The 14,685-nt window shown below is 40.8% G+C and overlaps 1 protein-coding gene across 9 annotated transcripts in view; it reads right to left on the bottom strand.

Moving 5' to 3' along the window:
* Positions 1 to 14,685, bottom strand: part of RTN4 (reticulon 4) — a 56,042-nt gene that overhangs the window by 35,461 nt on the left and 5,896 nt on the right. For 6 of the 9 annotated variants that reach the window (XR_012158285.1, XR_012158286.1, XM_073339284.1 and 3 more), the window contains exons 2-3: positions 4,104 to 4,160; positions 846 to 3,302 (exon numbers count right to left, since the gene is read on the bottom strand). The exons of 2 other annotated variants lie outside the window; for them this stretch is intronic. Coding sequence is in view for 5 of the 7 variants with exons in the window: in XM_073339284.1 (XP_073195385.1) it covers positions 846 to 3,302; positions 4,104 to 4,160 (2,514 nt within the window). In the remaining 2 variants the exon portion in view is untranslated. The remainder of the gene's footprint in view (positions 1 to 845; positions 3,303 to 4,103; positions 4,161 to 14,685) is intronic. One more of the 9 variants, XM_073339285.1, reaches the window with a different exon arrangement.

Raw genomic sequence — 14,685 nt, forward strand, 5'->3', positions numbered from 1 at the left:
ATGCTAGAGTACAGCTCACTAAGATCTCATTTTAAAAATAAAAAATGGGCATCTCTAATATAACTGTGTACAATGTGTACAAAGTGATTTTAATGTTCACAGAATATTGGACTTCTTACTGCTCAGCATTTTCAATAATGTGAATATTAAGATATCCGATGTACACATCGGCCCACTGATTACAGCACTGGAAAGCAATACATAAGTTATTGCTTAGGCTATATCAGTGCGCCTTTGATGGCTACAAGTTGTACATGAAAAACTACCCAGAAAGTGTTAAGATCTGATTTATGATTAAATTCTGTAGGTGAAGAAACAAAAGCATTTGAGATAAACTCATACAATGTAAATTAAGAGACTAACCGCCCCAGTTACTATGGCAACATGCCTTTGAGGAATAATTTGGTTTCAAAACTTGTGGCTAGCAACATGGAGATAACATACATGGCTTTGAGCAATAAAAGCTGGTTTCCAGGGCTTTTGATGTCCCGTTTATTGAGGAGCACCAAAGAATTTTGAAGTAAGCAGTAAGCTGTTCTCTTAGCTCAGGGTAAAGCTCTCTATCAACAGACCATCAGTAAAAAGAGGAGAGGAGAAGACTGGGGAAGGGAAATCCACCCTGAGTGGCTGGTAGGCAAGACTGAACACAAAAAAATAATGATGCAGTCAGGATGGGGAAAATGTTAATACAGTTCTCACACTTTAAGCCGTGGGCACCAGAAATATGTTAGACAATGAAATGTACAAATAGTGATCCATTTTAAAAAAAGAGACGTCATTAATGCTTAAGTTTAGCTAAAGAAATATGTTGATTAGTGAAGTGCAAGACAGTGTATGAAGATTACCTGAGGATTTACTCATCTTTGCTGTAAATATAGCAGTAGATTTTTTCTTGTCTTTAACAGAAGCAACTTCTCTCTCAGCTTCTTTCACAAGGGTTTCAGGTTTTCCTATACTGACTACCTCTTTCTCAGTGGACAAACATGAAACATCAGTAGGCAGTAACACCAACTTGGATCCTTCAGGCACTTCTCTGACCAAAGCCTCTGAGGACTTTATCAAGGCATGAATATTTTCTTCAGCTTTCACTTGCACATTCTTTAAAGACAGATCATGGGGTAGTTCTGGACAAGGTAAGTGACCCGTCTCAGCTTTGAGCACATTAGTAATCTGTTTACTTTCATCTTTGTGCGATATTTCTTTGTCAGTGTTTTTTGTCACAAATTTAGGAGCAGTTTTAGGACTGATTAATGTCATAAAGTCTTCGGTCAGTGGGACTGGAGATGACTCTGTGGGTAAGAGAACTTTGTCTACTATTTTTGGTTCCTTAAAAACAGACATATCATCTGAATCGGCCACAGTACTCAACTCCTCCATTTGAAGAGGAATTTTCCCCTTCTTGGCTATTTCTATAAAAGCTGACTCAGAGGGCAAAGTAGTAGTAGTTATGGAAGATTCCAATTCAGGTTGGAAAGACTCCAAATAGGGTTTGCCAGTAGAATGTAGCAAATCTGTACGTCCTTCCTTACCATCATCATCTGTTACAATCTTGTCAGTATTTTCAACTGATTTATCTTCCACCGTGAGGGATGCAACTACTGGTTCTTTCTGAGGAAGCTCAGGTGTTGGCTGACCACTAAACAAGGCAGTTTTACCAGACTGGGGTGACATCTTTTCAAAGGACTCAATATGTTCGGGCACATGCTGTGAAACACATTCTGTTATTAGTGTCTCTGAATAATCTATAAAGGTTGGAGAAGCAGATTCACTGGAGACCTTTGTTTCTTTAATTAAGTCACAAGCAATTGATATATAAGGAGTCTCTATTTCTTCAGCAACTGCACTACTCTTATGATCAGGTTCTTTTAATACAGCTTCCTCCTTTGCTTCTTGTGCCTGTGTTAATAATACATTCACTGCCTCTTCGTATGGTGGAGATTTCCCAGACTCTTGTTGTACATTCTCATAATCAATGACAGGAGTAAAAGCTTCTGATGGGGAGGCTTCACGCTGCCCAGCAGTAGCATCTGCACCAGCAGCTCCAGTGTTTAATGGGGCTTCCATAACAATATCAGGCAAGACTGGAGATGGGGCAGCTTCAGCTCCTTCAAACGAGGGACAGAGCTGTATCACAGGTTTCAAAGGCTCTTGTGATGACTCAGATGTTTGGACTAAATCTATCTTTGTTTCATAAACAAGTTTTGTACATGTTGCATCATGCATTTCACTTTCATATGCTTCTTGTACTAAATCTGGAGTAAGACCTTCAGACATATTTGCTGCAGTATCAGCAGACTTCTCTGATAAACTATCTGTTTCAGCATAGTCAGCTTCCTGGTTATGCCTGGCTACTACTTCAATACAGGTATCATTCTGTTCTGTGCCAATCTGGGCTTTCATTTCTGCTATTTTTTTCTCATCCGTTTTATTTTCTGACATCTCCTCCTCTAATGGAGAAAGAGTTTTAGCCATATTGTCATCAAATGTTACAGCAGATTCAAATTTAGCACAAGTAATATAAGCTTGTGAAGATTCTTTTATAGCTTCTGGGGTGTTTGGGAAGGAAAGATCTTCATTACTGCTTTCACTTTTGTTTTCAAGATCTTTTTGTATTGTTAGTATCTGAAGTTTATCTGCATCATATTTCTCATCTAAACTGCTTTCTAATTTGCTATCTACCTGACTTCCAACAACCACTTTCAAGCTGCTACCTCCATGGCAAGTATCTTTTACCTCCCATATTGGTTCAAATGGTTTGAAGTCTACATATTCTTCCCTTATAGGAGTGTTTTCTTCGAAAACCACTTTTTCACCATGATCACTGCTATCATATTTCACTTTCTCAGAAGATGCCTCTTCATCATGCTTTCCAAATAAATCAACGGGCACTTCTGGAGATGTATGTTGCTGATGTGCAGGGTTTTTTTCTAGGTTAAACCTTTCTTTACTGTTCTCTAGCAGCTTTTCTTCTATAGTCTGTGATATAATGGCTGCTTCTGCTTTAGCAAATGGGAATTCCATTTCTGAATATTCCATCTCTGGAACATCTCTGGCATTTTTCTCTACAAGAAATGGATTCCTTGCAATTTCTTTATAAGCCTCACTTTCATTTTTGCTGTAAATGCCTCTTGCAGGTAATCCATCTGATAGCATATCAAAGGTTGTGTGCTCTTTAAAGGGATCGGCTGAGAGAGGAGAGAGGGAAGGAAGAGAAGCAGCAGTGTCAAGCAGGACTGCAGTGAAATCCTCTTGGCCAGACGACATAGCGCTACCTGGCTTCTCCTGCAAGTCCATAACTTTTTCTGTGACCATGGACAGAAAGGAAAGTTAGAGAATGCAAGTGTTCTTAAAGTTAATGCAAACTGTATGACAAGTTCAAAATAATATTAGTTATTAAAACATTCCTCTAAAACTATCATAAATATTACTAGCCATTAAAATAAAGTGTGGGTTAGAATATAATGTTATTCTATTTCACATCTTTTAGCAAGCAGGGAAGTATGCAAAAGGTTAGAGAAGCAGCAACTTTATGCAGTGCAAGGATTAGTTAAGATCAAAAAATCAAAGAAGAACAGTATCCAATCCAAGTATCACCAACAAGAATGTTAGGGAACTCTAACCAGGTGTGTGTGTTGGCTGGGAGGTGGGAGGGGAATTGGTCTTATTTTCCCTTTTACAAAAAAAAGATTCAATGGATAGCATATTAGAGGAACGGCCACTGAGTAAATGCTATACCATGGAGTTCATTTTCACATAAAATACTGCAAAAAGTTATTACTGATTAAAGCTTTTGCTAGTCAGTGAGAGCAACTATGCTTTAAAATTTTAACCTGTTAATTGTATCACATGATTTCCTGTATCAAGAGTCCAAGAATCCACAGAGCAGTAGCTTGTTTATAACAGTCACTATCTGCCATCTATGGAAACAAATGCATATTTGAATCTTGAGCAGATAAACTGCAAGCTTAGAATTTGGAAGATAAATGCTATTCTTGGACCCATGCCAACTTTTGGTAAATGCAAACTAGTTGGAAGGAGTTAATGAGGTGACAGTCAAAGTGCAGAATGTATTCTAAGACAAAAGGCTAGCAGAAAGAACTTGCCTGCAGAGGAGTGCATCAGAGGCTCAGATGCAGCAGGAAGAGCAAAAAGGGTCTCATCTGAAAAACAAATACATAGAACCTCAGCAGAAATAAATGAAGGCTAGGTAGTTTGAAAAGAAGAGTAAGCAAGCAAGTATTCAGTTCACAATCAGTAACAATGTGTAACTAGTATTTACATCCACATTAGAAACCACAGGACTATACACAAACCAGAAAGTATGGTGTCTCTGAATTCAAAATTCTCCATTTTATCATGAGGGCGTTACTAAGGCTACATATGCTTCCCCATACCCCAAGCCAGGAGCTCGTTCTAAGACAGAGCAGTAAACTACAGCAATTAGTCTTCATTCTTAATTGTCCAAGCATCCATGATAAACTAGTACTCCTGGGGGAATTCTGAGCCACTGTCCATGCAGAATTTGTGCAGTAATTAATGTTGTGCACGCAGAATTTCCTTTTCCCCACAGAATTCCCACAAAAATGGGCTACAGAGCTGCTGGCCACCACTCAGGGCCGCTGAACCCAGCAGATAAAAGACACTGCCGTGGGAGGGGGAGGAGGAGGAGGAGCTGGAGGGTTCCCGGCAGCTGCAGTTCTCAGCACGCCCTGAAAGAAGGGGGCAGCGTGCAGGAAACTCCACACAAGGCCAGGATGCAGCATCAGGCTTCCTGGCTCTGGGGGTTAGAGGGTGAAGGTGTCTGGGGTGGGGTGGGCTCCACAGCTGGGCTCTGGGGGGGAGGGGATGTGAGTGTCTGGGCTGGGGGAGGGCCCACAGCTGAGCTCTGGGGGATAGGGTGTGCATGTGAGTGTCTAGGTCGGGGGTTCTGCAGGTGGGCTCTGGAGGATGAGAGGGTACAAGTGTCTGGGCTGGGAGGGCCCTGCAGCTAGGCTCTGGGTGTGGTGGGGGTAGTGAGTGCGGGTGTCTGGGCTGGGGGACTGCCACACAGCTGGGCTCGGGGGGGGGGGGATGCAGGTGTCTGGCCTTCCTGCTGGGCTCTGACAAATAAAATATGCAGAATTTTGCAGAATTTTAAAATATTGTGTGCAGAATTTTTAGTTTTTTGGTGCAGAATTCCCCCAGGAGTATACTAAAGCAGAGGTTCTCCAACCGGGGTCCATGGACCCCTCAGGGTCAGTAAGGATACTCCAGGGGGTCCACAAGTCATGTCCAGGGCCACCGGCCCCACTGATCAACTCCTCCCCTGCCCTCCCAGTGCCTCCTGCACGCTGCGGAACACCTGTTCCATGGTGTGCAGGAGGTGCTGGGAGGGAGGGGAAGGAGCAGGGATGGGGCACAATCAGGGGAGGGAGCAGAAAGAGGCAGAGAAGAGATGGGGTAAGGGGTCTTGGGGGGGAGGGCCTGGGGCTGAGCGGTACCCCCAGGGAAAATCAGAAGCCGGCTTGGGCATCCACAAAAATTTTTAAATCAAAATGTGGGTCCTCGGGTTGCTAAAGTTTGAGAGCCACTGTACTAGACTCCTAACAATATAAAAGAACAAATTACCTAGAGCTGACACCGCCATGCTGTCCTTAGTTTACCCATTGTACCCACGTGTCACAGAAAGATGACTAATCTTGCAACATTCAAGTACAAGATAGGAATTTAAAGGGAAGCCTTCAAGTTAAAGCTGCTATAGGACATTAAAGATAGGAAATGCAAAAAATATAATGTAGTTAACTTAATTTTAATATTTAAATTATCCCAATTACACACTTAATTTCCCATCTCATTGAGATAAGCAGGGTAGAAGGGTTGCTATTATTTGTTTAAAAACAACTTTTCTGAATGGCTAAGTTTACAGAAACACACACTAAGTTCTCCTAAAAAGCAGGCTGCAAGACAATGTAAACGGTCTTTTGTTGCTTTGTTTTTAATCTGGGTAATTCCCAGAGATCTTCATGGTGCTTCCTAGCAACATCACAAAATATCAGAAGTCTTATTGTAAGCTACAGCATCTATGATGTCACATAACAATGCATTACAAGATATCTTCAGTGAACTAGGAAGTACTAAAGAGTTGTACAGAGGTGTCCACCTTTAAATGAATTTTATAATCTGCAGGATATTTCAAGATACAGAAAAACATTACAGAGAGGCTCCAAAATAATGAATTCTGCAATTTCATCCATATGATTTTCTTCAGTTCCTGATAATATGTTAGTATAATTTATTTGGAAGAACTTTCCGAGGAGTTTCTGTATAATATTTACACACTGGCTGTCCAACTAAGAATCTGAGCACAACACATAAGCCAGATTCAATGTACAATGTGGCATGTAAAAAGGTGCAAAACATGTTCAATGCGTAGCAAACAAATGAAAAAAAAATCACTTCTATCATTCAGCCAATTTTTGCCAAAGCTGGTTGTACAAGTAGCTTAAAATGAACACTGTTCACATGCCAAATTTCAAAGTTCAGCCAATTTAGTTTTATGAAATAAATGTCTTTTCTTTTTAAAAGAAAAAATTAGGGGTTGGGGTTTTTTACACTTCTAGAACTAAAATGGCTAAAAGGATTTGCTCAAACTCTTTATCCTAACGTTCATTTTAGCAACCACTAGTAGAAAATTTCAACCCTAATTCAGAACATGTGAAAGCAATGTTCTAATTGAAACTCTGTAACACTAACTATGGCAGATACTATTAAGTGACTATTCTAATACAGACTAGATACTCTCACTGGACACTAGTCAGCATGCAGTACTGCAGGTCATAAAAGAACAAGTGTATTACTGGCTGAGATTCTATGGCTTGTGTTATGCAATCCTCTTGGCGAGACGACATAGTGCAAGAGGTCAAACTAGATAATCGCCAACCAAGCAAAGGAAGGTCTAACACTCAGTGCAACTACATTCCTCTATCAGTAACAATAATTTTGGAAAGCTGCATGCCATCAACTTCAAATTTTCAGGTTATGTTTTATGCATCAGTGATCACAAGCCTATTGATTTGGCACAAACCAGAACACCCCGGAAAAACCCAGTTCACAGAAAAAACAGATGCAGGTGGTCCTCTAGAGGACTCTCTTTGCAGTACTATGCTGCTAACTCTACATATCAGAGGCAGCAGCTCAACTTCCTGAAGCCTGGACTCTATCAGAAATAAAAAGGAAGGTTTGTGGGGGGAAAGGAATGAGGACCCAGAGAGGGGAAGTGGAGGTGGAAGGGGTTCAAGTCAAACACACTCTTTTTAAAATGAGAAGTCCCAGTCTTATTAATCTCTCCTCATATGGAAGCCGTTCCATAACCCTAATAATTTTTGTTGCCCTTTTCTGAACCTTTTCCAATTCCAGTATATCTTTTTGAGATGGGGCAACCACATCTGCACACAGTATTCAAGATGTGGAAGTACCATGGATTTATATAGAGGCAATATGATTTTTTCTCTCCTATTATTTATCACTTTCTTAATGATTCCCAGCATTCTGTTTGCTTTTTTGACTGCCGCTGCATTGAGTGGATGTTTTCAGAGCACTATCCACAATGACTCCAAGATCTCTTTCTTGAGTGGTAACGGCTAATTTAGACCCCATCATTTTATATGTATAGTTGGGATTATGCTTTCCAATGTGCATTACTTTGCATTTATCAACATTGAATTTCATCTGCCATTTTGTTGCCCAATCACCCAGTTTTGTGAGATCCTTTTGTCGCTCTTCGCAGTCTGCCTGGGACTTAACTATCTTGAGTAGTTTTGTATCATCTGCAAATTTTGCCACCTCACTGTTTACCCCTTTTTCCAGATCATTTATGAATATGTTGAATAGGACTGGTCCCAGAACAGACCCCTGGGGGACACCACTATTTACCTCTCTGCATTCCGAGAACTGACCATTTATACCTACCCTTTGTTTCCTATCTTTTAACCAGTTACCAATCTACGAGACCACCTTCCCTCTTATCCCATGGCAGCTTACTTTGCGTAAGGGAATTTGGTGAGAGGCTGGTGGTTCTCCTCCTCTAAGGCACACCAAACCAGCCAAACAGAGAGGACTTCGGTTTTACCCCACTAGCTAACCATAAGTCATACAAGCAATTCCCTTAGACACTCCAGTTTCCCAGTATCACCACCAGTGCCACTCGTTATGGGGACGAATGGTTATGAAGTCAATACCCCAGTAAAAGAAAAAAGGTTCTCCCGATCCCAAGCCCCAGACCCAGATCAATATACAAGTCAGATCTTACCCACAAATCACGCTGTTGCCAATCCTTTAGAATCTAAAATCTAAAGGTTGATTTCGAAAAGAAAGAAATATAGATGAGAGCTAAGACTGGTTAAATGGAATCAATTACATACAGTAATGGCAAAGTTCTTGGTTCAGGCTTGTAGCAGTGATGGAATAAACTGCAGGTTCAAATGAAGTCTCTGGAGTCCATCCACAGCTGGGATGGGTCATTCAGTCCTTTGTTCAGAGCTTCAGTTTGCAGCAAAGTTCCTCCAGAAGCAAGAAGCAGGACTGAAGAAAAAATTGAGGGGTTTCCAGGGCCTTTTATATTCTCTCTCTTGTGGGCGGAAACCCCTTGGTTTTCCTGTGCAAAATCACAGCAACAAGATGGAGTTTGGAGTCACATGTCCATGCATCACTCAGTTCTTCACAGGCCGACGCCATTGTTTATATGTTAGTTTGAACCAGAGGTCGGCAACCTTTCAGAAGTGGTGTGCCAAGTCTTCATTTATTCATTCTAATTTAAGGTTTCGTGTGCCAGTATTACATTTTAACGTTTTTTAGACGGTCTCTTTCTATAAGTCTATAATATATAACTAAACTATTGTTGTATGTAAAGTAAATAAGGTTTTAAAAATGTTTAAGAAGCTTCAATTAAATTAAAATGCAGAGCCTCCCGGCCCGGTGGTCAGGACCAGGGCAGTGTGTGTGCCACTGAAAATCAGCTCACGTGCCGCCTTCGGCGATCGTGCCATAGGTTGCCTACCCCTGGTTTGAACGTTCCCAGGAAAGCTCACATGTGGATTGGCATCTCCCAAAGTTCATTGTCAGTTAAGTGTTTTTTGATTGGGCACTTACTGAGAATAGTCCTTTCCCAAGAAGCGGACCAAATCCTTCATTGAGGCTACTTAGAATCAAAACACATTGAGATACAAGTACGTAGCCAATATTCATAACTTCAACTACAAAAATGATACACACATGATACACAATGATACATGGCAGAGGGGCATTGCTGGCACATGATGGCATATATCACATTGGTGGATGTGCAGGTGAACGAGCCTCTGATAGTGTGGCTGATGTTATTAGGCCCCGTGATGGTGTCCCCTGAATAGATATGTGGGCACAGTTGGCAACGGGCTTGTTGCAAGGATAGGTTCCTGGGTTAGTGGTTCTGTTGTGTGGTATACATGCCATGCTATACATGGTATATATGCCATCATGTGCCAGCAATGCCCCTCTGCCATGTACATTGGTCAAACTGGACAGTCTCTATGTAAAAGAATAAATAGACACAAATCAGAGGTCAAGAATTATAACATTCATAAACTAGTCGGAGAACACTTCAATCTCTCTGGTCACACGATTACAGACATGAAAGTTGCGATATTACAACAAAAAAACTTCAAATCCAGACTCCAGCAAGAGACTGTTGAATTGGAATTCATTTGCAAATTGGATACAATTAACTTAGGCTTAAATAGAGACTGGGAGTGGCTAAGTCATTATGCAAGGTAACCTATTTCCCCTTGTTTTTTCCTACCCTCCTCCTGTCAGACGTTCTTGTTAAACCCTGGATTTGTGCTGGAAATGGCCCACCTTGATTATCATACACATTGGAAGGAGAGTGGTCACTTTAGATAAGCTATTACCAGCAGGAGAGTGGGGTGGGGGGAGGTATTTTTTCATGCTTTGTGTGTATAAAAAGATCTTCTACACTTTCCACAGTATGCATCCGATGAAGTGAGCTGTAGCACACGAAAGCTTATGCTCTAATAAATTGGTTAGTCTCTAAGGTGCCACAAGTCCTCCTTTTCTTTTTGCGAATACAGACTAACACGGCTGTTACTCTGAAACCTATGGTATAGTTTGATTCATTTACGATTTTTACTTCATTTGATTCTATGCTTTCTTTCACATATAATACCACTCCCCCACCAGCACGACCTGTTCTGTCATTCAGATATATTATGTACCCTGTTATTACAGTATCCCTTTGATTATCCTCATTACACCAAGTTTCTGTGATGCCTATTATATCAATAGCCTCATTTAATACAAGTCACTCTAGTTCACCCATTTTATTATTTAGACTTCTAGCATTGGTATATAAGCACTTTAAAAACTTGTCTCCTTTTAACTGTCTGGCACTACACAATATAATTGAATGGAACTCTTTTTTATTTTACTGTTTCTGATCAGACCCTGTATTTTATCATTTTCCATCCTCTCGTCCTCACTAGGACATAGAGATTCTCTATTAATAGATCCTCCCCTAAGGGATGTCTGAACCACCTGCTCCTCAGCACCTGTCAGCTTTCCCCCAGCCCTTAGTTTAAAAACTGCTCTACGACCTTTTTAACGTTAAGTGCCAGCAATCTTGTTCCATTTTGGTTTAGGTGGAGCCCATCCTTTCTGTATAGGCTACCCCTTTCCAAAAGTTTCCCCAGTTCCTAATAAATATAAACCCCTCCTCCCTACACCATCGTCTCATCTAGGCATTGAGACTCTGCAGTTCTGCTCGTCTAACTGGCCCTACATGTGGAACTGGGAGCATCTCAGAGAATGCTACCATGGAGGTCCTGGACTTCAATCTCTTTCCTAGCAGCCTAAATTTAGCCTCCAGGACCTCTCTCCTATCCTTCCCTATGTCATTGGTACCTACATGTACCAAGACTACCAGCTCCTCCCCAGCACTACACATAAGTCTATCTATATGTCTCGAGAGATCCGCAACCTCTGCGCCAGGCAGGCAAGTCACCATGCGGTTCTCCCGGTCATCGCAAACCAGCTATCTATGTTTCTAATGATTGAATCACCCATTACTAATACCTGTCTTTTTCTAATAGCTGGCGTTCCCTTCCCCTGAAAGGTATCGTCAGGACGAGAGGATACCACATCATCATCTGGAAGGAGGGTCCCAACTATGGGATTGTTTCCCTCTGCTCCAGTTTGATGTTCTCCTTCCCTGGGACTTTCATCCTCCTCAGCAGCACAGAGGCTGTCAGACCAGTGGTGGGACCATTCTACTGTGTCCCAGAAAGTCTCATCTATGTACCTCTCTGTCTCCCTCAGCTCTTCCAGTTCAGCCACCCTGGTCTCCAAAGCCCGTACACGGTCTCTGAGTACAGGAGCTCCTTGCACCGAATGCACACACATATGCCACTGCCTATAGGGCAGGTACATGCTGCATTGGGTGCAATAAACTGGGTAGCCCCCACTCTGTTGCTGGACTTCTCCCTGCATTTTCTTTTTACTCCAGCTGGTTCCTTTATTGTTTTGTTTATATCAAGGGGATGTTTTTGGCTTTTAAGTTTAAAGAATGTTGAGTTCTAGCCCCTGCTCACACTCCCCCTGTAAACTCCCTCGCCAAACTCCCCTGTTAGCCGCTCCTGGTCGCGAGCTCCTCTGGTCGCTTAGGAGCAGACTTTTTAAAGCCCTGGTCTCGGAGTAGCCCCGCCCCCTGGTTAAGGGTTGATAGGTGCTAAGAGGCTTAGGGATCACAGTTTTTCACCAAGAAAGTTAATAGGAAACAAGGTACAATAAACATTGACATCTTCAAGAGAAAAAGGAGTTGAATGTCCAAGACAGAACAAAAATTATTTTGACAACGTCTTTGTTTTTCCAGAGGGTCCTAGCCAGCAGAGAAAGGAAAGAAGGGGATACTACCATGCCCTTCAACAGAAGGGAACCCATATGGGTAAAATCCTCCATCCTCAGCTTTGGATCTGGAAACCAAAATTGATGGACCCTAACTAGGAAGGAGAAGTCACCTTTGAAAATTTTTCCTTCATCAGTTTTTTTTTTTATCCTTCATCAGTTTATTCTAAACTTTTCATTAGTATAAATGGACATTAAATGAATATTTTTCTATGCAAGAATCTCATGACAAAAAAACAAGAGCATAATCTGAAAGCTGTCCAAAAAAAAAGACTTGTCTGCAAAGGGAGTCATTCTTGGAATAGCTACATCTGGACGCTTTTATTCTTATTTGTTCTGTAATAAGCACATTCACACAAGGTGTTAATCAGGAATACTTAATTTATTCTGGATTTACTTTCATGTGTAGACAAAGCCTACATTCAATTTAAATGATTTCCCATTGTGATACAACTACTACAATTACCACATTGTACCAAAGTGTTTAAGGAATACAAAATAAAGAACACAATTAGATACTTAAGTATCACTTTGCAACTCTGCAATCAGTAATTGGATTTTTTCCATTAACTGAAGCCATATTTAGGCTATGTCTACACTATAGACGTTAAAGCAGCACAGCTGTTCCACTGCAGCTGCACTGCTGTAAGGTCTCCCATGTAGCCACTCCAGGCTGATGGGAGAGAGCTCTCCTGCCGACATAATTAAACCACCCCAAAGGAGCAGTGGTAGCTATGTAGGTGGGAGAGAGCTTTCCCGCCGACAGCACTGTTCACACCGGCGCTTTAGTCAGCAAAACTTATGTCAGTCAGGAGCATATTTTTTCAGCCCCCTGACTGACAAAAGTTTTGCCAACAAGTGCTAGTACAGACAATGCCTTCGTCAAGCTGTAGTTTAGAAGACCCAGCTGTCAACTTACTTGCTGATAAGCAATTGGGAAGAGTCTTTATCGATTTAAAAACAACAGATATAAGTTGGTCACATAAGTCAAGAAAGCTAGTAAGACAGCTAATGGAAAAAAAAAATCTCTGCAGACCTTCTATCGGGAACTAAGTAACATTTCTTCAAGAAGCAGATATCTTCACCCTCCATTTGTTGAAGGCTACATATGAAGTATTTCAAAGCCCTTAAACCATCTAATAAGAACACCTGGCAGAGTAAAAACCCAAGGTTCTCTCACTAACTGAACTTTGGACAAGTTACTAAAGGTTTCCTTTGACACAGCTTTCCCACCTGTAAAATGAAACTCTGATCCACCTTGTGAAGTGCTTTCAGAACCTTGGATGAAATGAATTGCAAGCTGCTATAACAGTGAAGATCAATAAAGTTTTATATGTAAAAAGAAACCGTAGTTTTGACATATTGAGGATATCAGTTAAAGCTAGATGTAGTCAGATGTGTTAAAAGGATCCATGAACTATAATTACCCACTGGAAGACAGAAGATGCTAGCCTCCTTCTACAATATTTTAGGTCCTCTCACATTTTCATGCAATTCATGCAAACTGGAGTCATGCAATTTAATCTGAAGACTGGTACATTAATCTAGTAGTCTCCCATACAGAATGTGTCATCTCAGACCAATGACAAAAATGGACTCAAAACAAGTACTTTACTTCAAGTTCTGCAACCTACTTCCCCCACTTCCAAGATCATTACAAAAAATCTTCACACCTGCTCACAGCTTTTCCCCATCTCAGCACCAATGAACATATCATCTTATGGCTAAATAACAATTTTCTATTGAATGAGTCCAAGTTCTTCACCATCAGGCTTGCACATCTCCTAAAGAAATTGGTAGTTATTTCTGAAGCAACAATTCTTCCTCTGGAAAGGAAGACTACTGAAATGGATTACTCAAAAGTAGTTTATAAAGATCCAAACGTCTGAACTGACAGCACTAGGGACGTAGCTCCACTTTATTTTATTTAGCCACAAAGTAAAAGCAACACAAACTGCACAACTGCAAGATTCGCTACACCATCCTGCCATACTGATAAGTCAGAACAGCGACTAAAGATAAGCTAGTTCAGTCCTTTACCACATTACTGAGGAGGTAATCATTGTTTATCATTTTTACAGTGCAAATATTTGTAATAAATAGAAAGTAGACACTATATGCTTTGTATTCTGTGTTGTAAAATTGAAATCAAATATTTGAAAATGCAGGAAAATATCCAAAATATTTAATAAATTTCAATTGGTATTCTATTGTTTAACAGTGCGATTAAAACGGTGATTAATCTCGATTAATTTTTTTATCGCGATTCATCTTTTTTGAGTTAATCGCATGAGTTAACTGTGATTAATCGACAGCCCTAGTTAGTATTTAATAATAATTTTTGAATGTGTGAATATTTGTTTATTGTTGTATTTATATTGTTATTTTTGTTACTAGCTCTGTAAATTATAGAATGAGAGAAACGGGAGCTGCCCCTTTAAGAACAGGGTGAATACCCCTGCAGTGAGCACTTTCAGAGGCCTATCAGCGATGTATATGTTGCTGTCTGAGGAGGCTAGCTTGCTTTGGGAGGACTTGGCCTACAAGAAGCTCTGAAGAAAGGTTAGAATTCCAAGAATAAACTGAGTTCTCATTCAAAAACTGAGCCTTGCTTCTGAAAGCATAACAAATTTGGAGGGTCCATCAAGATTCCTTGTAATGGACTACATATAGAGGTTGATCAGGCTAACAGGCACACGTCTTTTAGCTCTTACAGTAGAAGCTCACACCTTTTAAAAACAAGAGGTCAGGGTT

The sequence above is a fragment of the Lepidochelys kempii genome, chromosome 3 (assembly GCF_965140265.1).
Source record: "Lepidochelys kempii isolate rLepKem1 chromosome 3, rLepKem1.hap2, whole genome shotgun sequence".
Lineage (NCBI taxonomy): Eukaryota > Metazoa > Chordata > Testudines > Cheloniidae > Lepidochelys > Lepidochelys kempii.